General features: G+C 39.1%; 1 protein-coding gene and 1 pseudogene across 3 annotated transcripts in view; both read left to right on the top strand.

The window, feature by feature from the left end:
- The window catches only part of Slc2a3 (solute carrier family 2 member 3), an 86682-nt gene extending 62433 nt beyond the window's left edge, over positions 1-24249 (top strand). The window contains exons 2-11 of one of the 3 annotated variants that reach the window (XM_078015286.1): positions 10321-10499; positions 11938-12030; positions 12541-12701; positions 15253-15493; positions 15795-15957; positions 16266-16453; positions 19748-19852; positions 20186-20287; positions 20644-20847; positions 21752-24249. In XM_078015286.1, the coding sequence (XP_077871412.1) occupies positions 10485-10499; positions 11938-12030; positions 12541-12701; positions 15253-15493; positions 15795-15957; positions 16266-16453; positions 19748-19852; positions 20186-20287; positions 20644-20847; positions 21752-21973 (1494 nt within the window). In that variant the 5' untranslated portion in view covers positions 10321-10484 and the 3' untranslated portion in view covers positions 21974-24249. Of the gene's footprint in view, positions 1-10291; positions 10500-11937; positions 12031-12540; positions 12709-15252; positions 15494-15794; positions 15958-16265; positions 16454-19747; positions 19853-20185; positions 20288-20643; positions 20848-21751 lie in introns of those variants that run through there. The other 2 variants (XM_078015285.1, XM_078015287.1) reach the window with 2 other exon arrangements.
- On the top strand, positions 221-330 carry LOC120888760 (small nucleolar RNA SNORA70; annotated as a pseudogene).
- Positions 24250-24456: the final 207 nt, after the last annotated feature.

The following is a 24456-nucleotide window of genomic DNA, read 5'->3' as shown; positions in this document are numbered from 1 at the left end:
AAAAAAAATTTTCTCTCTCTCTCTTTAAAAAAAAAAAAGAAAGAAAAAAGAAAATGCATTTCTTACAGGAGGACACGCTTCAATCAAAACTAGAAGGCTTTCCAGCCAGGTGCAATACGCTCCTATGGCTGCTGTCCCAGCTACCCAGAAGGAGGCCAAGGCAGGACAAACATTTGAGCTCAAGAGTCAAGGCCAGCCTGAGCCATATAGCAAAACCCTATCTCAAAAAATACAGACACTAGTGTGTGATAGCTACAAATAGCCATCTCCTTTGTAGCATATACAGCCTATTGCTTGTATAGGTTGTTCTTAGGGACCTTGGAGACAATAGTTTCAAGTGGATCTTCTTATTTCTCATCTCATGATGTCCCCAATCTAGGCTTCAGACAGGTATGCGGGGTGCCTTTGGGAAACCTGAGAGCACTGTGGCAAGGGGTCACATTGGCCAAGTCATCACAGCCATCTTCATAAAGCTGCAGAGCAATGAACATGATATTGAGGACCTATGCAGGATCAAGTTCAAGTCCCCCAGCTTCCAGAAAATCTGCATCTCAAAGAAGTGGGGCTTTCCCAAGTTTAATGCTGATGAATTTGAAGACTTGGCAGCTGAAAACAGGCCCATTCCTATTGGCTTAGGGTCAAATATATCCCCAGTTGTTGTTACCTGGACAGTGGTGGGTCCTGGACTTGTGAGGGCTTCCTCTGTATTGTCCCCATCTTAATCATACTGTCTAACTGGGCAAAAGATGCGATTTATGCAGTCGAGGGTGAGAAATAAAGAATGTCCACATGCTTCCTCCCTTTTCAATGCTTTATTCACTCAAATCACTCAAACAATTTCACTCTATGGGTTTTTTAAAATTTTTTTTAGTTGTAGATGGACACAATACCTTTTATTTTATGAATTTATTTTTATGTGGTGCTGAGGATCATACCTAGGGTCTCGCACTAGGCAAGTGCTCTACCACTGAGCTACAACCCCAGAGCTCTCTCTATATATTTTTTAGTTGTTGATAGACCTTTATTTAGTTATACATGGTGCTGAGAATTGAACCCAGTGCCTCACACATGCCAGGCAAGTGCGCTCCCGCTGAGCCCCAGCCCCAGCCCCAGCCCATCTCTATAGATTCTTAATCAAGAAAACAACAAACCTTAATGCCAGCCACTGCAATAGATATAATCAATTTACAGCAAACGATTCTAGATTAATTATAAGTACTGAAAACACCCTTAATCATGACAGGCTCACGACAGACATTCCCTCTACATGTTAAGCTCAAGTGCCAAATCTAAAGTCTCAAGCCTTAGGCTCTAAGTCCAGGAGATGCACACTCACTCAGATGGTGGTGATCAGATCAGGAACTAAGGCAGGCTTCTCCTGGAGTGGAGCTGACAGCTGGCTGAGGAGAGACAAGTTCTTTTCTCACCACAGTTAAGAGGCTGCTGTGGAGTTTGATAGTGGTTGGAACAACACAGAGGGTCAGGCAAATGAGAAGAGTTGGGATGTCATTCTAGGTGCTCATCAGGCTCTCAGGCTGTGCTCCATCACTTATACTAAATTTGGGGACTTCTACCACCCTTTCAATCCCTGTCAGCTGCTACCAGATTTCTCAGTGATGTCATTCATCCTGAGGTTAAAGCATCTGGTCTGGTGGTCCCCACCTTGATTTTCTTGCTTCTCACTCTTATCAGGGTGAGGGCAATATGCCAGACTTCATTCTGAGTTTGTCAGGGTGGAGAGAAGTGACTGGTTTTGTGCCCAAGGGCCTTACTGGAGGGCTCTGTAGGTGTGCCAGGTAAGACTGCAGATTTCAAACTGGAGTTTTAAAATGGAGTTGCTTCAGTTGAGGCCTAAGGCCATCCTTACACACACTCACCAATAAATTCTGTATTAAGAAAGAAGGAGAAAAAAAAAAGAAAACTTGAAGATGTTTCTACTGCTGTTCTTTTGCATCCCTCTGGGAGGGGGGGTTTTCTATCACACTGCAACTTCCACACATTTCTACAACTTGTACATATAAACATTGATTTAACTAACATGTATTGGTACCCTATTCTATTGGTACCCTATTACAACCAAGGTAGATCATATTCCCTTGGAGTTCCAAGTTAGAGATAAAATGGAGCATCATAAGATATATGTAACCTTCAAATGTCATTCTTTTGGCCGGGAGAATTTGCATTTAAATTAGAAAAGATTTTTACATAAGAGTGAAAGATATTATTATTATTTTTAAAAGAGAGAATGAGAGAGGAGAGAGAGAGAATTTTTAATATTTATTTTTTTTAGTTCTCGGCGGACACAACATCTTTGTTGGTATGTGGTGCTGAGGATCGATCCTGGGCCGCACGCACTCCAGGCGAGCGCGCTACCAGTTGAGCCACATCCCCAGACCCACATGTGATCTTAACCACATGAAATATGGCTTGTAAAACTGAGGGACTTAATTGCTAATTTCATTCCATATTAATCCACTTACGTTTATATTTAAAAAGTGAAGCTGGGAATGTAGATCAGAGGTAGAGCACTTGACTGGCATGACCCTCAGTTCCATCCTCAGCACCAGGGGAGAGAGAAAAGAGAAAATGAAGCAGAATGTGGTGGAGGATACTAAAGCAGTATAAAACCTGGAAGCCAGGCTGGGGATGTAGCTCAATGGTGTAGTGATTCTCTAGCATGTGTGAGGCCCTGGGTTCAATTCCCAGTACCACTCATACACATGAAACTGTTTAAAATACTTTTGTAACACAGTTATGGTTTTAAAAGGAGTACATTTCACCTTGGTCATTGAAAACTTACTGTTTCAATTGAAATGTGCTAAGTCTAATACACATTGAATTTTAAAGGCCTGACAAAATTTTGAAGGCCTTACAAAAAAGTAAAATGCTCATTAATAATTTTTGTATTGCTGGGCATAGGGGCACATGCCAGAGACTGAAGCAAGAAAATTGCAGGTTCAAGACCAGCCTCAGAAAATTAGCCAGACCCTCAGCAATTCAAAGAAACCTTGTCTCAAAATAAAAAAGTTTAAAAAGCCAGGCAGGCACTCACCTATAATCCCAGCAGCTTGGGAGGCTGAGGCAGGGAGATAACAAGTTCAAACCAGCCTCAGCAATTTAGGGAGGCCCTAGGCAACTCAGTAAGACCCTATCTCTAAAATATTTAAAAAGGTGGCTGGGGTTGTGGCTTAGCTGTAGAGCGCTGGCCAACTATGTGTGAGGCCCTGTGTTAGATCATCATCACCACATTACAACTTAAAAAAAAAAAAAACATATATATATATATATATGGGCTGGGGATGTGGCTCAGTGGTTGAGGACCCCTGGGTTCAATCCCCAGTACTAAAAAAGAAACAAAGTTGAAAAAAGGGCTGGGGTACAATGGCACACACCTCTAATCCCAGTAGCTCCGGTGGCTGTGGTAGGAGAATCTCGAGTTCAAAGCCAGCCTTAGTAATAGCGAGGTACTAAACAACTCAGTGAGACTCTGTCTATAAATCAAATACAAAATAGGGCTGGCAATATGGCTCAGTGGTTGAATGCCCCTGAGTTCAATCCCCAATACCAAAAAAAAAAAAAAAAAAAGGTCTGGGGATGTAGTTCAGTGGCAAAGTACTCTTGGGTTCAATTCTCTAGTATTAATAATAATAAAGTCTTGTATATCTTAATCTAGGTATTAAAATTTTAAATGAACAACCTTCTTTGTTTTAAATTTTATTATATATTACAGCATAATGCATTATAATTCATATTACACATTTAGAGCACAATTTTTCATATCTTTGGCTGTACACAAAGTAGAGTCACACCATTCATGTCTTCATACATGTATTTAGAGTATGTCTATCTCATTCCACCATCTTTCCTATCCCCATGGCCCCACTCTTTCCCTTCCTCCCCATTATCCAATCTAGAGTTCATCTAATCTTCCCTTGCCCCATCCCCAACCCTGTTATGAATCAGAATCCTTAAATCAGAGAAAATATTCAACATTTGGTTTTTGGGATTCACTATCATATCATTTATGAATGTCATTTATTGGATTTGCAACTCCATCCATTTACCTGCCATGATTTTATTATCTTTTATTTCTGAGTAATATTCCATTGTATATATATATACCACATTTTCTTTATCCATTCATCTACTGAGGGTCATCTAGGTTGGTTCCACAGTTTAGTTGTTGTGAATTGTGCATCAGTGCATCAATAAACATTGAAGTGGCTGTGTCCCTGTAGTATGCTGTTTTTAAGTCCTTTGGGTATAGACTGAGGAATGGGACAGCTGGGTCAAATGGTGGTTCCATTCCCAGTTTTCCAAGGAATCTCCATACTGCTTTCCAGATTGGCTGCACCAATCTGCAGTCCCACCAGTAATGTAGAGTGTGCCTTTTTCCCCCACATCCCCACCAACACTTATTGTTGTTTGTGTTCTTGATAGCTGCCATTCTGCCTGGAGTGAGATGAAATCTTAGAGTAGTTTTTTTGTTTTTGTTTTTAAATGAATGTCACTTATTGGATGTGCGATGTTTTTTTTTTCTTTTTCTTTTCTTTTTGTAACAGGGTTTGAACTCAAGGACACTCAACCACCGAGTCATACCCTGAGTCATATCCTTATTTTATATTCTAGAGATACAGTCTCACTGAGTTGCTAAGTGCCTTGCCATTGCTGAGGCTGGCTTTGAACTTGGGATCTTTCTATCGAAGCCTTCCAAGCTGCTGGGATAACAGGCGCATACACCACCACATCCAGGAGCATAGTTTTGATTTGCATTTCTCTAATTACTAGAGATGTTGAAATTTTTTTTCATATATTTGTTGATTGATTGTATATCATTTTCTGAGATGTGTCTGTTCAGTTCCTTGGCCCATTTATTGATTGGGTTATTTGGTTTTTTGGTGTTAAGATTTTTTAAATTCTTTATGTATCCTAGAGATTAGTGCTTTATCTGATGTGCATGTGGTAAAAATTTGCTCCCATTCTGTTGGCTCTCTATTCATCTCACTGATTGTTTCTTTTGCTGAGAAGAAGCTTTTTAGTTTGAACCCATCCCATTTTTTGATTCTTGATTCTAATAACAATCTTTTTATGTAGTTAATAGAAATTGTTAAATTATATTATATATATTTTTTAAAAATACACATTATATATTACATTATATTTCCACTGGACAGTGCTGGTCTAAACTTTATTTAGGAATCATTGAAGATATTTGATTAAGAGAATTTCAAGGGGCTGGGGATGTGGCTCAAGCGGTAGCGCGCTTGCCTGGCATGCGTGTGGCCCGGGTTCCATCCTCAGCACCACATACAAACAAAGATGTTGTGTCCGCCAATAACTAAAATAAATAAATAAGTATTAAAAAAAATTCTCTCTCTCTCTCTCTCTCTCTCTCTCTCTCTCTCTCTCTCTCTCTTTCTCTTAAAAAAAAGAGTTTGGGCACCCAGTAATTCTTTGTAAAAAAAAAAAAAAAGAGAATTTCAATTTAGGGTAATTCATCTTGCACTGCTATGGAATGGATTAATTTCTGAAGAAGAAACTATAGGAGGGAAGATCCCTTAGAAGCTGATAAGGGCTTAAGAGTTGGAATTAGGTCCTTCAGGATCAATGGAAGTAATGAATGGTTTAAACCTCGTTCATACAGGAAAATCAACATTTCTCAAATGTTTTTTTCTTCGCCAGAGGGTTTGTTTCCTAGTGTTTTCAGATTCAAAGTGACCTCTGCTGACACCTAACCTGATAAAGGAAGCTTTAAAAGTAACACACTATGACACAAGTTATTTTTATGAATAATATTATAATGTAAGCAAAGAGTAGAATTCATTTTGGCAGTCTTTAGAGAATTCAGTAGGTTTTCTGTGTGTCTTGAAATGCCATTTATGTTGTTCTATAGAAGAAACAGTTTTCCCTATTTTACCTTAACAAGATGTTTAAAACTTTGGATTCTCTGATTTTAAGATTATTTGTTTTCCAGCCTGTTTATCAAAAAGTAGCAGTGGCTAGGATTGAGATTTACATTCCCCAGGTATCTGAATTTAGAACAAAGAAATCCCAGACAAGAATTTTCTTTGTTCTGGGCTAGGGATACGGCTCAGTTGGTAGAGTGCTTGCCTAGCATGCATAAGACCCTGGGTTCAATCCCCAGCACCAAAAAAAAAACAAAAAAAAAAAAAACAAAAAACTTTTTTCTAAATTAACCTACAGTTCCCCAACCTATTCCATTTCGAAATGTACATATTTCCATATATGTGTGTGTGTGTATATATATATTTAACTTTATTTTATTTATTTCTATGTGGTGCTGAGGATCAAACTTAGTACCTCACATTTGCTAGGTGAATGCTCTACCACTCAGCCCCAGCCCCCCATTTCTTCCCTTAAAAAATATTTTTTTAGTTATAGTTGGACACAATACCTTTATTTCACTTATTTATTTTTATGTGGTGCTGAGGATCATCAAACCCAGGTCTCAGGTCTCACACATGCAAGGTGATCTTTCTACTGCTGAGCCACAACCCCAGCCCATTTCTTTCTTTTTAATTTCTCTTAAAGACAGAAGATCTCACAAGGAATCAAATGACACAGAATAAGTGTTTGGCATCTAGACTTAGTGGCCCGCCCTAGCATACTCTCTCCCTTATGATTGGTCATAAGTTCTGTGACAGATTTGGAGGGCCTTGGAATCTAGTGGGGCCTCCTCCAAAAGGACACAACCTTAGTCAACCAATTAATCTCCCCCAAACATTTAATTGAGCAATGGTTATCTGTTGCCCAAGGTGAGGATTTATCTAACTTGAACTCTGTTATGTGAAGCTAAGGTCAATACTAAACTGATCTTTGAGCTTCTTAGGTCCCCCACTTGTTCAAAAGAGTATTTGTTCAGCACACATTTAGATTCTTGAGATTCAGCTGAATTCCAGTTGTAACCTTTAAGATGGGCATATTGCTAGAAGTAGAACCCGCTCTTTCATTACCAAGCCATTTAGCTTTTTCTTTCTTTTCTTCCTTAGTGTGGCACAGAGAATCTAACTCAAGGTCTCATACATGACAATATAAGCACTTTATCACTGAGCTACATTCCCAACCCACCTGGTTCCTCAAGAAATCTCAAATTGAGTTCAAACAACAAAAATTCTCAGATCTGTCCCCCTTTCACCTCTCTTCTTTCTCACCAAGAAGAAAATAGAAGATTTGTTACAGATTTCAAACATCTAAGACTCAAATCTTCAGTATTATCTTTCTCCATAGCAATTTTACACAAATTTGGGAAAATAAGTATAATCCTGGGCCTTCACAATGATTTCATTTGTTCCCATTCAATAACTGTTGGGAAAATAATTACTGAGGCAAATATTGTGTTCTGACTTGCTTTAGAGCCTGCTCTGTATAACTGAATGGAGTGGTTCAGACCTATCTTTTACTTTCTTACTCTTGCAAAATGTTTAAAAATGCCAGTTTGCTGCACCCTGTGGTGTGTGCCTATAATCCCAGCTACTCGAGGTCCAGGCAGAAGGATTACAAGTCTGAGGTCAAGCTGGCAATTTAGAAAGACACTGTCTCAAAATAAAAAATAAAAAGGGCTGGGGATGGGCTCAGTGGTAGGACATTCCTGGGTTCAGTCCCCAGTACTACAAAAACATTAAAAATTAATTTTAAGACTAAAAAGAGGAAGAAAGAAAAGACAAAATGATTTAGAACCAAGAATAAGAGTGGAGAGGTTGTTATGCTCGAATTCAGGACCCCCAAAAGACCACCAGAGACCAAGATCGATGTAAGCAGCAAAGAGGTGTTTATTGTGAGCTATCTGGTTTCTCAAGGTCTGGGGGTATAGTTTAATGGAGGAGCACTTGCCTAGCATGCATGAGGTCCTAGATTCAATCCCCAGTATTGGGAGGTGGGGGGAGACATTTTGTGACAAAAAATAATAAATAAAAGTCAAAGATTTAAAAAGAAGAAGAAGAAGAATCATCATCTAGAGGTAAAGAGGGCATCATCGTTTTCCTACTATAAGCTGCACTGTGATTCATGTTATATTACATATTTATGTGTGGCTAAGTTTAATTTTAAAGTTGAAGCAGTTTTAAATATTGTTCTACTAGGGCTGGGGTTGTAGCTCAGTGGTAGAGTGCTTGCTTAGCATGTGTGAGGCACTGGTATCAATTCTCAGCACCACATATAAATACACAAAAAATAAAGGTCCAACAACAACTAAAAAAATTTAAGAAAAAAATTTCTACTAAACACAACTTTGTTGTTCTGTAGGACTACATATTGCTGCTGAAAGCACGGCCCTTGTCCTTGATGCCAATCCAATAATGAGGACAAGGCTATGAGAAAAAGGAAAAAAAAAAAGTGTATTGCTTTGCTAGCAAAGGAAGAAACACAGGGACTCCTGTCCCAAAGGCTGTGATTCTGCCCATCCACAAGAATGGGGGTTTTTACAAAGGTAATTCAGAGAAAATGAGATTAGGGAGGAGAGGGGGAGGGGAGGGAAAGAAGATCAGGGAGGAGAAGTTTAGGGAAAAGAAGATTGGGAAAAAAGAAAAAAACATGTAAGTTTCAAAGCCAAAAGAGATATGTTACAATATCACTTTAACTTTTAAAGTATACACAGGGTTTCAAAAACATGCAAAACAAAGAAAGTAAACTCTAGCCATTTTTTCATTGATTACATTCTAAAAATATAATATTTCTGTTATATTTGGTTCAATAATTACTACAATTAATTTCTTTTGTTTCTTTTAAAATTTTTAATATGCCTACTAGAAAATATAGTATGCACAATGGCTTGCATTATATTTCTGTTGGACAGCACTGCCATATAGGGATATTCTTTTTTTCTTTGGCTTCTAAGTTTAGTTGCTGTGGTAATTAATGGGGCTTCTGGCTGCCTGTTTCCTGGAAAGGATGAAATGGGGGAGGAGAAGTGTGATCTCAGGGATAGTTTTCTTTGATGTCATATTTCACTCATCTTCAATTCTCTCTCAGCTAAGGATCGAATTTATAAAGTATCCTTATTTAAGGAAAACAGAAAATATAATCTGATTTGCTTTAGGTCCAGGACCAAAATTCTGAAGGAAGATGACCTTTCCCCATCTCACCATCTAGAAAAATTTTAACTATTTCACCAACTTGCTTCCCCCCACCTCTCACCCCAGTCTCTCGGTACTGAAGGTTGCTTGGCTACAAATTAATGGGCACAGGAATTTGACCATTGATGTTTCCCCTCCAGCAAAGCCTTGATATTATCTCTCACTTACACAACTGTTTAACCACAAACTAAATTGTTTGCTTTGTTTACTTTCATACTGGAGCCACTCTTCTCTCCTATTCATTATCCTTCATCTTCTTCAATTCTCATTTTTCTCATTTTTTCCTATTCATCTTGTTTGTTTTTGTGTATAGTGCAGTAATCAGATATTTATCTCAAACTTTTCTTTCAAGAAATTCACAGCCCATAACTAATAAGATATTAATAATCCTTTCCAGGTGTGTGAGAATCATTAACCCTTGTCCCCTTTTTTTAGTTTAAAATTTTTTAAAATTATGTATTTTTAGATGTAGATGGACAAAATACTTTTTTTTTTTATTCATTTATTTTTATGTGGTGCTGGGGATGGAACCCAACAGTTAGTCTGACTCCTAGAAATTCAGGTTTCATCCATCCTAGGTGAGATTATGCTAATCAGAAGACAAGTAGAGCTAAAAACTGGTCAAAATTCTTCTCACATTTTTTTTTTTTTTTGGCCAGATTGACCTTACTTTCTTTTCAAGATTTGTACACCCAACCTATAATTTAAAAAGCAGCTGATAAATTATAGGATTATGAATTCTTTCTGCTTACAGTCTTTCAAACCGTTTTAAATCTGATAGAAGCGCCCATTCAATTTTGCCTTTTATAGATACATTTATTTTCTCTTTGTAGATTGATTCAATTCCGAGCAGATTCAAGAGCTAAAAGTCATGTATTTGCCCTCCCTCCAGTCTTTTCTGGTAGCATTTTGTCTGTGAAACTAAGAGGCTGTAACTGCTATTAGAAAAAGGAAGGGATCTGGATGAGCTTTAAAAAGAGAAAGAAAAGAGGGGGTGGAGAGTGACAGGATGTGGTTTTAAAAGGGATGGGGTAATTGCCTGGAAGGGGGAGGGGGCTGAGGGTGTGGAGAGGAGCTCCGAAGTTCTGATAACGCAGTTCGCTAAATTCCTGAGGTCGGATTATTTGGGGGCGGGGTAGTTTGTGGGTCGGGGATGGGGTTAGGGGCGGAGAAAGGTTTACGAGCTCCACCTTTTGCAGAGATTATAAATAGACTTGCTCCAAACCAGAGCTAGAGATGCTGTATTGGTGAGAGTGGGTACCGATCGCAGCTGAAGACCTGAAGAGAACTTGCTGCCGAGGACATTTTGAAGGTTTTGTTGGCTGGAAGAGGCGTCTCTGGAATTCCATCCCAGATCTTTCTTCAGGATTTGAAGAAAATTAAATTAGGACCATGGGGACACAGAAGGTAAGGATGATACTGTTATTTTGGCTTGTTTGTGGTACTCGGAGGACGGCAAATCTAGATGCCGATTACCGTGTTCTGTTTTATTTTAACTCACTAAGCCATCTTAAGGCCTTTTTTTCATTTCTCCTTCAGCCTGTGAAGCAACAATTTAACCAATTCTCTCTGAATGTCACACATGATAAAGAGAATATCCTGCTTCCATTCACCTTTCTCTCATAGCAAAGTCACTGCAGAAGTTTTGTTTGCTTCTTAATTTTATTTTACATAAGTATACCATGAGATGGTTGAGTAGTCAGAGGATTAGGGCTGCTGATTGTGTGGCTTAAAGTGTGGGTCTCAGATCCAGCAAGAAGACTCTGGTTGGTTTGGGAGTACAGGTCATGTGTCCAGCCCTCTGTAACCTTATGGAATTCCTTGAATAAGAGAATTCCAGTTGTCATCATTGTGATTGTGAGTGCAGGATATATTAATATATTATTCTGGGTGGTGTATGCAGTATTTGTAGGGGAGAAAATCATTTGCACTAAGATAAAATTATTTGAAAATAAAGGAAATTAGGGAAAAGGGTTGAAAGGAGATGGGAAAAAAAAAAAAAAAAAAAAAAGGCCCTCATGATGGTGAGAGGGGAACCATGGGGTTTTACTAAAAGGAAAAGGATTTAACAGAAAGAGCTTTGTAGCAGCAGAGTCCTGAGGGGTGCTTCTGCTCAGTGGGCCTGAGGCGGCTGCCACCAATCATGGGGAAGGTCACTTCGCCTACAGAAGCTCCCAGCCTGTCACCTTGTCTGACCTAAGTGAAAAGGAGTTTAAAATAAGAAAAGATTGAAGACATTGTGAGGGAGCCTAGGAGGATGGCCTCACATGTAAGATTCGAGCTGCCCACTTGCTGTCTTGAATAATTTCCCAGCTAGGTGAGAGATGATTGGTTGATTCTCCCTCTAGGAGATGTTTCCTAATGTTGGATGTAAGCAAGTATCCTCCCTTGCTATACTGTAGCAATATAGTATTTAGTAACCAGGCCAACTTGGGGCCAGCATGTAGCACATGTCTATAGTAGGTTACAAGATCCACAGGTAAGAGCAGCCCAGTGATGAACCCACCACCACTTCTGTGTATTTATTCTAGGGTACTGCTAAGAATACACTGGATCTGTTTGCAAAATAATCAGATCTTAGGAATCCCAAGGATATCTTTTCTTCTGCCCTTCCAATCCTGGACTTCAGTTCTATGCTTGCCTTTTCGTGGTGCAGTTTTTAAAATGCTCCCAAACCAACTAACTCCAGGTCCTCTGAACCTGTTTTCCAATTTTTTCTAAATCTTGTATTTTTGTCCTCTTCCTATCACTCATAGGACAGGTTCTCCTGGTCCATTTCTATAATTGATAAAGAGACAATCATCAGTAAAAAAAAATTGTTTCCTCCCTGTCTTCCTCTACTCAGGTGACCCCATCTCTGATCTTTGCTGTCTCTGTTGCTACAATTGGCTCTTTCCAGTTTGGCTACAACACTGGAGTCATCAATGCTCCTGAGACTGTGAGTACCAGTCGTTTAGATTCTGACTATGGAATAAGGGAAGTATTCTTTTATTTTAAGAAGGGTTTCAAAAAAATTCAGAATTTAAGACAAATTTTTTGTCTTGCCTGGCTAAGACAGAAGAGGGGGAATGTATTGGGAATGTCTAGGTGAGTCACTTAAAGAAAGCAAAAAGCTCATTTGTTCCCCTATACCCTGGGCTGGTCCTTCCTCTTACCCTCTGGTGATAACACTTCCTGTATTATCCCTTGGGGGTTAGTAACAAAGAAGTAGTGGAGGGGGGTGCAGAGGTGGAGGTAGGGGGAAGGGGGGGGGGACTCTTAAGAGAGGGCTGGGGCAGACAATATCACTGCTGCCACCTACTGGGATTTTTCAGACATCCCGTGATTCCCTACCTATAAAGCCATAGCAATGCTGTCCTTTTAAGGAGGAAACAATCCCTAATATTTGTCTCTTGTTCTCATCCAACTGTAACAAGTCTGCTCTTCCTCCAACCATTTTATTTTGCAGATCATAAAAGACTTTCTCAACTATACTTTGGAAGAGAGATTGGAAGACATTCCTAGTAAAACATTGCTTACAACCCTCTGGTCCTTGTCTGTGGCCATCTTCTCTGTTGGTGGCATGATGGGCTCCTTTTCTGTTGGACTCTTTGTCAACCGCTTTGGCAGGTATTGACCAGAAATTGGAAGTGGGCTATACAGGTTGCTTTGAGGATAAGCATAGAAAATTAGATCAGGGAGATGATGATCCATCTTAATGAGACTCATCAAAGTCCAATCAATAAATATGTGGTCCACCTGGCTCTGAATATGACTGCTCTTGCTTGAATTTCTACTGCCTTTAACTCCCACCCAGCCTTCAAGAGATGGGCCATGTGAGTGATGGGCCTTTGCAGCCTGGCTTATGTTAATTTGGAATTATTCTCTAGTTTTTATTTAAAAAGTTAGAAGTTGTTTGCTTTTCTAAATAGTTGGGGTTCCATGCAAATCTTTTCATTATTTTATATATTTGAAATATTTCAAAAAATATATTTGAAATCCTTGCTTTCTGGCAAATGTGGATAATGGCCAAGTAATTGAATTTCTCCTTAAAAGAGAAAAATGAATATTCTCACTTAACCGTAGCTTAATAAAACGTTTTAGAGGGTAGGATATTGTCAGTAATGACTGAAGGAACAATTTAGTTTGTCAATTAGATGTTCTAGGGATACAAATAGAATTTAAGTTTGCAAATAAAACACCTATTTAATGTGATGATGTTTAATTCTTATGTTATTTATTCATGTATTTGTTTTTTGTGGTACTGGAGATCAAACCAGGCCTTGTGCATGCTAGGCAAGTGCTCTACCAGTGAGCTACACCCTGAGCCCTTTTTTTGGGGGTGGACGGGTGTGGGAATTGAGCTCAGGGGCATTCCACCACTGAGATACATCCCCACCCCTATTTTGTATTTTATTTAGAGACAGCATCTCACTTAGTTGATTAGCGTTTCACCATTGCTGAGGCTGGCTTTGGATTCAATCCTCCTGTCTCAGCCTCCCAAGCCCCTGGGGTTACAGGCGTATGTAACCACGCCCATATGTAACCACACCCGGCTCCTAACCTCTTTTAAATTTGATTGAGAAAATTCATTGAGTCCTTATGTTGGCCTTGAACTCAAGATCCTTCTGCCTTGGCCTCCCAAGTGGCTGGGATTATAGGCGTGTGCCACGTGCCCAGTGGTCTTTTTTTCATTTGGGGAGGATACCTACATGTTATTAATGTCATTAGTTTTTTTTTAATTTATGTGCTAGGATCATACCCAGGGTCACAAACGTGCTAGGCATCCACTCTACCATTGACCTATACTCCCAGTTTCTAAAGTCATTAAAATTTTAACTTATGCCTATTATTGATTAGCAAAAACAAAAACAAAAATACTAATAGATGGGGGCCAGGGAGACTGCACACTTAGAATTTTCTGGCAGAGCTTTTGAAAGTCCCAGTGCCAGGTCATACACAAGTTAATTATGAGCATGTCTGGGAATGAGATATATGTATTAGTATTTTTGAACACTCTCCAGATGTTCGGTGTGTTGGCACATACCTGTAAACCCAGAAACTCAGGGCTGAGGCAGGAAGATCACAGTTCAAGGCTAGCTTCTGCAATTTAATGAGGTCCTGTCTCAAAACAAACAAAAAAGGCCAGTGAAGTTGCTCAGTGGTAGAGCACCCTGGTTCAATCCCTGTGCTACCTAAGTCTTCATTTTTGTTTTACTGTTTTGGTAGAGGGTGTTGACTCCACTATCTGAGCTACATTCCCAGTCCTTTTTATTTTTTATTTTTGAGACAGGATCGTGCTGAGTTGCAGAGGTTGGCCTCAAATTGCGCCAACTCTCAATATTCATTGTTAATATCATTACCACAGTATAGCGTAGAGACTATTTTGAGTATAATTTTCTGTGATATAGAAAAACTTTTGCCTGAATTAATTTGCTATCATTATAGTATCAGTGATATCTATACATTGCATAAAAGGCATTAAAAAGCACTTAATGGCAACTGGGAATGTAGCTTGGTGGTAGGGTGCTTGCCTAAAATGCATGAGGCCCTAGCTAGGTTCAATCCCCAGCACAGGAAAAGAAATCATTTAATGGGGCTGAGGGTATAACTCAGTGGTAGCATGCCCAAGGACCTGAGTTTGATCGCCAGCAATCAAATAAAATAAAGGTATAAAATGATTAGCACTGATCCAAAAATGTCTCGTGTGTTGGTAGACCAGCTATGTCAGAATTGCTGGCCAAGGGCAATTGTTCTCAAAGTTCATCTTGCATCACATCACCTGGAGGGCTTTTCAGAACACTGCTGGGACATGTCCCCAGAGTCAGATCTAATGATTAAATCTAGATGAAGTGGAAGAGTTAATTTCTAGGAGATTTCTAACTGTTGTTGGCTGGTTAGATCACTTTTTGAGAACTACTTGGTAGGATGCTTACGGAAATCCTAGGTTACAGCGGGGACTTGCACAAAGTCTTAAATGTTCTTTGAGTTTTATGTATGAAGAAGTTTAAAAACCATTGTTCCAACTAGAAATGTTCCAAGAATAGAAAATGGAAAAGAAAATTTAAGCCACAGGAGAAAATAAGAGCCTGCAGAAGGGCAAAACATTGAGGAAAGAAGAGTAGAGATTAGGATCTTCTCACTTTACTAACCTTACTTTTGTCTCTGGTTCACCCGATAGGCGCAATTCAATGCTTATAGTCAACCTGTTGGCTATTGCTGGTGGCTGCCTCATGGGGTTCTGCAAGATTGCTGAGTCCGTTGAGATGTTAATCCTGGGCCGCTTGATTATTGGACTTTTCTGTGGACTCTGTACAGGTTTTGTGCCCATGTACATTGGAGAAGTATCTCCTACTGCTCTGCGGGGTGCCTTTGGCACTCTCAACCAGCTGGGGATCGTCATTGGGATTCTGGTGGCTCAGGTACCCTATAATTTCTTACTTAATGAGTGTTACTTTCATGTTCATTGAATGAAGTAACATAGATTAAGAACTCAAAAGGATGACTGGCACACATTCAATGGTGTATGTGTGTGTACACATAGTTTCAGTTAATGTTACTATAGCTACATAGATTGTAGCTCTTGAAGCAAGCAGGACAAAAAAGGCTAAGAAACACAATTTATCTTTTTTCTGTGGTGAAAGAATGATGATTTTTAAACTTTTAAAAATTAACTTGTGGCCTAGGAAGTATGGGGTTTATAATATTATCTTTGATTTCTAGATATTTGGTCTGGGATTTATCCTGGGATCTGACGATCTGTGGCCTGTGCTGTTGGGCTTAACAATTATTCCAGCTATCCTACAAAGTATAGCCCTTCCATTTTGCCCTGAAAGTCCTAGATTCTTGCTCATTAATAGAAAAGAAGAGGAGAATGCTAAGAGGAGTAAGTATCTTTCAGACTTCATGATAAGAATGACACTCCCTTCAACTAGGTCCTGCCTTGTACAGTTCCCACTACCTCCTAATAGCCCATTTAGCTGTAAATACACCAATTGATCAATCCTTTGAGGTTAGAGCCCTTATGAGCTAATCACTTGAACATGGCTCCTTGGGGACTCATGAGCCTCTGGGGGACACACCAAATCCAAACTACAACAGTCCCTTCATTTGAAATGGCTTCTTCCTAGCTGTGTGAAAGGAATTCGGGGCAGCACAATGTCTTTATCCTTTCCATTTCTTTCTTTTTACCAGTCCTCCAACGGTTATGGGGCACACCAGATGTGAACCAGGATATCCTGGAAATGAAAGAAGAGAGTGTTAGAATGTCACAAGAAAAGCAAGTCTCTGTGCTGCAGCTCTTTAAGTCACCCAACTACCAACAACCCCTCCTCATTTCCATTGTGCTTCAGCTCTCCCAGCAGCTCTCTGGGATAAATGCTGTGAGTATCTACTTTTAGGTCAAAGGAATCCTACAGTATTTCACTTAAAACCTGATCAGCCAGGCATGGTGATATGATCCTGTGTTCCCAGCTACTCTGGAGACTGAGGCAGGAGCATCGGTTGAATGCAGGAGTTCAAGAATGCCTGGTGAACAGCATTGAAAGACTCTCACCTCAAAAACATTAAGACGCTGGGGTTGTGGCTCAGTGGTAAAGCGCTTGCCTAGCACAAGTGAGGCACTGGGTATGATCCTAGCACCACATTAAAAAAATAAATAAAATAAAGATATTATGTCCATCTACAACTAAAAAATATTTAAAAAAAAAAACAAGGAATGAGTGGTTTTAGCTGTAGCTCTTAAGGCACTCAGAAAATACTGATTATCTAGTTTTTGACTGAGTTTTATTTGTTTTTAAAAATTATATCTATATTTCACAAGGAGGAAAATAGAATGAAAATTTTATTGTCCTTAGTCTTAGAAATGAATTAATATTTGTCTTCTTCCAAATTTTTTCACCATATTGGCATCACATATTTATCTTTTCCTACTAATTTTTTTTTTTAAAGAGAGAGTGAGAGAGGAGAGAGAGAGACAGAGAGAATTTTTAATATTTATTTTTTAGTTCTCAGCGGACACAACATCTTTGTTGGTATGTGGTGCTGAGGATCGAACCCGGGCTGCACGCATGCCAGGCGAGCGCGCTACCGCTTGAGCCACATCCCCAGCCCTTCCTACTAATTTTTTGATGCTGGGCCTTGCACATGCTATACCACTAAGCCACATTCCCAAACCTAATCTTCTTTGACCACTCATTTTATTATTTCTTTAACTGATCTAGCTTATGATGTCATCAAAAATAATGTTGATAATGTAAACTATGCAACTTAAGTAGATCCTAGAATTTATACACCTTGGCTTTTTTCCCCAGGACTTTATAGTCTAGAATCAGAAATTAACTACAGAAGAATGATTTTTATAGCTAAAGTGGATGGCAAAATAGAAGTTGCCTTTGTATAGTATGCAAATATTAGCTTCCTGCTTTTGAGCATGGGTTATGATAAGAGAAAGTTTTCCTATACTTTCTGTCCATTTGCAGATAAAATATTTGGGTGTGAAAATTACTCTTGCCCATCTCTTTAAATTCTGACTCATTCCTGTAATTTTCCATCGGTCTTTGATCAATGTGATCAAATAATTTTCTAACAAAGATCTTTTTGCAAAACACTTGGTACTCACTATGTTGGTACCTGTAATCCCAACTTTTACTTCAGAAGCTGAGGTGGGAGGACTTTAACATAGTGAGACCCCCATCTTGGGGATGGTGGAAGAAATTGGTTTCGGATCTGTTCTCCTTCCTAGCATACAAATAGAAGGATATTTTGGTGTGTTTTGCCAGTTGGGGTTCTGGGAATCAAACTCTAGGGCATGCTAAAAGCACTCTACAACCCCAGCCCTGGATACTTATATTTAAAGTAGCAATGCTGAGCCAGGCAAAACAGTGTGTGCATGTAGTCCCAGATGCATGGGAGGTTGAGACAAGAGAATCACTTGAGGCCAGCCTGGGCATTGTAGCAGGACCCAGGCTCAAAAATATAAAAAGGATATAATAATAGCAGTAGTACTTCTTGTGAGACTCTTTATCAGAATCTAGGAGGAAACAGTTAGAAAAAGCCTTGCAGTCTGAAATTTCCTCATTTCAAAAAGATGATCGGCTATATTACTAGAATAAAATATGTTCCCAGGGCTTTCAAAGCAGCAGGACTGGAACTGAATTGAGTCCCTTAGGTACAAACAAGCCCAGCCCTGGAAATAAAGAATACACTCAATGTGCCTCCCTTGCTGCCTCACCCTAGTCCCTGCTCTGCAAAACAGGATCAGAAAAACAGCAAATGACAGGAGCACTCTGTAGGAGAGACTTGTTCCACTTCAGGAAATGGTGTGTAAGTTTATTATTGAACTAAGATGGCTCCCAATTTAGTCAGGGACCAGATTTTGCAATTGGAATAGTGTAACCCAAAACTGTCTGCATTAGAGTTATAGGGTGGGAATCCTGAGCCACTGAATCAATATCATGTAAAGGGCCTGGAAATTCTTTTCTCTAGAAAGTAAACGATACAGAACAGGCTTGGAAATCACTTGTTTTCTAACTTCCCTTAAAGGCAGATGGGTAAGTCTTTACCTAATAGTAAACTGCTTTTTTAGATGAGGATGTAGGATTTAGCATACTTAGCTTAATTGTACTAGACAGAAAAGTAACCTTACTGTAAGAAATTTGTTTGAGATATGTATATATACATTAGTTTGTTTGGGTTTTTGTTTCTTTGTACTGGGGATTGAGACAGGGTCTCTCTAAGTTGCCCAGCAGGCCTTGAACTTGTGATCCTACTGCCTCAGCTACCAGAATCAGTAGGATTTCAGGAATGTGCTACCATGCCTAATTTGTAATTTTATTTTAGAAGATATAAATATGTATACTCTCCACGTTAGATACTAGAGATTTGAAGAGTTGTTTTTTGAAGATAAATTCCAGTGTAAAGAGATATATCCAAAAGACTGGGGAATGTTGCTGTAGCAGCAAATATTCTGGGTGAAGTCATGAAATCCAGAGCTGGACCTGAGGGATCTAGATATTACCTTGTTACCATACAGTCTGAGGACAACCCTACATTTTAGCCTAATGCTCAACAAATAATACTGAGGTTGGGGGTGTACCCCAGTGGTAGAGTGCTTGCCCAGTGTGTAAAAGGCCCTGGGTTTGGTCCCCAGCACCACAAAAACAAAAGTACAAAAAAGAATAATCTTATTTTATTTCATAGTGTAAAGTAAATAAAATTAATAGCTGGTATTAATTCCTTTCCTTGGAAAGGACTGAGGTCTATGAAATCCATTCTAACACTGCTTATTATATGATAAAGCTAAGGTTTTTCAGTTTCTTCACTGTCAAAGTAAGACACTCAATGTTCATATCAATATCTTGAGTTTGGGGAAGAGCCCATTAAAAAGTTCTTAGTAGGACTTAAATCTTTATATGAATTAATAAAGTGAAATAATGAATAATAAAAGGATCCGTGGGAATGAGCATTCTAAGAAAAATTCAAATGAGTAGCTGGAATGGAGCAGAATTAAGAGAATTGAATAAGATAGAGAAGACAATTCATTTGCAGAAGAATACTGTGCACAAAGACTCTAGAAAAGACATCTTACCTCCTGGGACTCTGAGTTTCGTTTTTGAGAGTTGTATTTAACTTTTACACATAATCATATCAAAGGTATGTCTTTTGTTTGTTTTTAGGTGTTCTATTACTCAACAGGAATCTTTAAGGAAGCAGGTGTTGATGAGCCAATATATGCTACCATTGGAGCCGGTGTTGTTAATACTATTTTCACTGTAGTTTCTGTAAGTTGAACACTTGGATGATTTTGAAGTGGGGGAGAAAAGAGGAAATCTGTTCAAATGGGAATTGCGTGTCCTTCAACCACCATACCATCAGTTAGCTGTCTTTTGTTGCATTTCTCTTTGGAAAAAAGAATATTGTAGTCGTCTTCACTCTTCAAGCAAAGATGGAATGACAGGAAGGGGGGAGGTATAGAAGGATTATAAATGCAATTGGAGAAAGATAATTGTGGCTATAGCAAATATCCTGCTGTTGGTAAGGCAGATTTCTAGTAGCTCTTAACTGGGTTTTCATGAAATGGAAACCAGAAGTTTCATGTTATGTTCTTCTTTCAGCTGTTTCTGGTGGAAAGGGCAGGAAGAAGGACTTTACATATGATAGGCCTTGGAGGAATGGCTATATGTTCCATCATCATGACTATTTCTTTGTTATTGAAGGTGAGTGTTCTTTGAAGGAAAGGGGGATGGTATGGAGGTTACATTTGACTCCCCTGCAAGGGATGGGTTGTCGAGGTTGAAGTTCATTGATAAAGTCAAATTTAAGAGGTGCAAGATAATCCATCATCAGAGCTTTTAACCTAATATTATCCTTAACCTGTGTAAGATATGGCTTATAAGTGAGATCACAGAATTGAAATTTCAGAAACCTAAGGTTCTGGATTCCAAATCCAGTAATTGCACTATGCCACAGGATAGAAGGAACTTGCCATTTAATCAGCTCTCATCTAAGTGAAACTAGACCCCTGGATCACACTTCTTTAATATTAAATTTCTTCCATTTCTTCCTCTTACAGGATAACTATAATGCAATGAGCTTTGTCTGTATCACAGCTATCTTGATCTATGTGGCCTTCTTTGAGATTGGACCAGGCCCTATTCCATGGTTTATTGTGGCTGAACTCTTTGAACAGGGACCACGCCCAGCAGCCATGGCAGTGGCTGGTTGTTCTAACTGGACCTCCAACTTTTTGGTTGGACTGCTCTTTCCCTCAGCTGCAGTAAGTAAATTCAAACAAAACAGCTTATCTTAACCAACCCACTTAGGTCAATACGTTTAAGTTACATCTTAATAATTATTACTGACCCGTGAAGGATTAGATCTCAAGTGCTTTAAATCAGTTTTTTCTCATTTTTATGAAAAATAGAAAAATAAATAACAAAAGATTAAAGCAGGAGGGCAAAACTGGGAACTTTGTTTTTGAAACTAGGGATTGATCCCAGGGACACTCTACCACTAAACTACATCCTTGGCCCCTTTTGTTTATTTTGAGATAGGGCCTCACTAAACTGCCGAGGCTGGCCTCTAATTTCAGGCTTAATATGGAAATTTTTAAAGACCACTATCCTGAGATGATGTTTGTTTGCCTAAAATCAGAATGATACTGAGCCTCAAAGGATTCCAAATCCATTCTTAATTCATAATTTGAATTAGCATTAATGACTTCATGATTTGAAAATGCTTAGTAGGAGGCCAACCTCAGCAGTACACACACCTATAATCCCAGAATCTCTGGAGGCTGAGACAGGATAGAAGGACCTGCCTGGGCAATTAATTTAGTAAGACCTTGTCTCAAAAAATAAAAAGAGCTAGTGGTGTAGCTCAGGGGTAAAGAACCCCAGGTTCAATCCCTAGTACTTTGCATATTAATAAACGAATAAATGGTTGGAGGTATTGGAAAGCAGCTAACTTTAGTGAATAGAAAATGAACAATAAAAAATTGCAGAGAAACATAGGAAGTTAGCAATGGCATCATGAAGGAATCTCTGAAGAAACCTTGCATTAAATTACCATTAAATATAGAGGGGCTTGAGGCCTATTAGAGACATAGATGTGAAGGATATCATCAGTGACCAGATTTTTACGTGAACCTTCCTTTCTTTTTTTTTTTTTCCTTTTTCTAGGCCTATTTGGGAGCCTATGTTTTTCTTATCTTCGCCGCTTTCCTCGTTATCTTCCTGGTCTTCACCTTCTTCAAAGTCCCTGAGACCCGAGGCAGGACTTTTGAGGATATCACACGGGCCTTTGAAGGGCATGGTAATGAGTCCAATAATAGAGCTGGGAAAGGCTCTGTGGGGGAGATGAACAGCAGCCAGCCTGCTAAGGAGAACACCACCAATGTCTAGTCAGACCTCCTTCCACCTCTCTCCCAACATGGAAAGCAACCTCTCCCTGAATAGAGAGAGAAACTTCATCAGGATGAACCCAGGACTGCTTCCGAATGCTGCTACTTGATTCCCTTCTCATCCCTCACACTTCTGAACACTCAGATGAACCCAGTGTTGGGGTTAGTCAGATCTTCAATGCTTTTTAAATATTTCATTTCTTGGACATTCTCTTCTGTTTAGGAGAGACCAAGTGAACCGACCTTCTTCATTTCAGGAGGGATTGGCTGCTTGGCATATGACAACGTTGCCAGCTCTTCTTCCCTTAGGTTCTAATGCCTCACTGGGGCACATAGGGGAGTAAAGAGTTAGGGTGCAGTTCCCCCAACCTCAGACTTGTCAGGAAGCAGATATACATAGTGTGGAGGGTTATGGGGAATTAAATAAGAGCACCTTCCTCACTTTCACACAGCTCTGCACAGCAAAGTAACTTGAGTTTTATTTATTTTATCTTCTGGTTTTATTGCATAAATATTTATTTTTTTAAGTGTAAAGTAATTTTACCAAATAATGAAAATATAAGGAAATAAAGGTTAGAGAGAGGTGTTTAAAGAGGTTCTAGGGCAAAGACAATTTGATACTGGAGAGGTACAACAAGAAGGAAGAATTGAGGAAGAAATATCTGTTGGTGGAGGGTATGTGAAATGGTGCCTGAAATCTGCATGTTGCCTAATGACAATGTGTTTCAGACAGAAATTTAGTTTGATTTCTCAGTCATGTGCCTGTATAAAAAAGCTACTGGTTTCCTTTGGGATTTTTCTTTAAGATTATAGTTTATAGTATTACTTGAAATCTAATGTTTATTAAGATGGGTGTTATAGTTAATGGCAGTTGATGGGTTTTAATTTTGGATGGAGTCCAGAGAAGGGAAGGATGTTTATTTGCAGAAAGCCTTCCTAGTCCAAACAGCTCCTTCCCCTGATAGTGGACTCATATGCTTTAAGTAATCCCATCACCTATCTGGTGGCAGAGCCCTCCAAATGAGAAACAAACAAAATTGGTTACTGCTTAGGTGTTCGGTATTTCTTCACTTTGTTCTTTAAGATTTTATGTTTTAACTTGTTTTAAAGGGATTAAAAGGAAAATGTTTATAGCTAAATTGGAATTTGTAACCTCAGCTCTGGGAGAGGGTTTTTTATTTAATTTTTTTTAAACAATTATCTAGTTTTAGTATTTTTGCTCTAAGGTCATGGCATGCCTGTCTGTGTCTGTTACGTGTCAAAATTATCCTATTACCATGTTACCCTGATACTATATCAGGTACCCTTAGGGGACTTGAATCTTTCTGATAGACACATTTGAAATAGTATGAGTAAATGTACAGTGTAGCCCACACTTGAGAGAATATGAATGTATGTGCACTGTCACTTTGCTCTGGTTGAAAGTAGTTTATTGTTCCTTCGTTCCTATAGTCTTCTTTTGGATCGACTGTATTAAAACTCATCCCTATCTACATAGGTAACACTGCCTCTGCTGGGTGGAACTTTAGATTTCTGGTTCATCTGGCTACCTTTCCCTATTGGAGTGGAGGACAGCTTCTACATCTTGAGGTTGAGGGTGGAGGAGGGTTCAGCCTTACTACAGATGGGAGAGACAATGGGAATAGGAAAGAGTGTAAGATCAGGGCATGTGGCTCTTGGGGATGTTGGATATGGGAAGAAGGAGGCATTCTCTTAAGAGAAACAAAGGAAGACTGGAGTGTTTCAGAGGGTTAGAGATGGTGAGATTTACTCCTGCCCCATAGAGGTCCTGGACACCTCCACAATCATCTCCAAATTCCCCAGTACATTTGTAAGTGGAAATTGGCCCTGATGACACTCAGCCTCTTCCCTTTTTCATAGGTTGCCTGATCTCCCTTCCCTCTTTGGTGCTTACTCATGTCAGACCCTTTAGCCAAACCCTTGCATATAACAGTATTTTACTCTTCAGTTCTCATCATTCCCTCTGGTCATTGAGCCTTTAGAAGAAAACTCACATAGCTATGGAGCAATGCTTTGTTGGAAAAGGGGACTTACCTGACTTTACCTCTTCTGGCTCCTCAGTGAGTTGGCAGTTAAGCAGCGTAGAACTTCTGACTTTTCAATGACCAGGTTGTGAATATTTCCATATGAATTTTCTATTAATGTTATTGTGGTTCTTTGTTTTGAAATAAAAATTCTGAATGTACCTATGACATCACAAGCTCATTTTTTTTGTTGTTGTTCTAATTATAACAATAAAGTTAGCTTTAAATCCTGGCTTTGCTTACTGGGTACCTGTTGTGATTTGAGCTAGTTTCTTTGAATATCATATGAAAATAGCCATACTTGTTTATTATGCAGCTTAAATTTAAAAAGCTTCCCTGCATTACTTTTTATACTTAATAAATTAAGTTGCTTTCTTCAGTGAAAATTATCTGTTGGCTTCTGCTTTTCTTATGCTTCTACTTTCTTTCTCCAGTCTTT

The sequence above is a fragment of the Ictidomys tridecemlineatus genome, chromosome 6, assembly GCF_052094955.1.
Source record: "Ictidomys tridecemlineatus isolate mIctTri1 chromosome 6, mIctTri1.hap1, whole genome shotgun sequence".
Taxonomy (NCBI): domain Eukaryota; kingdom Metazoa; phylum Chordata; class Mammalia; order Rodentia; family Sciuridae; genus Ictidomys; species Ictidomys tridecemlineatus.
The sequence above is the reverse complement of the archived record's forward strand: the minus strand, read 5'-3'. Positions and strand labels throughout refer to the sequence as shown.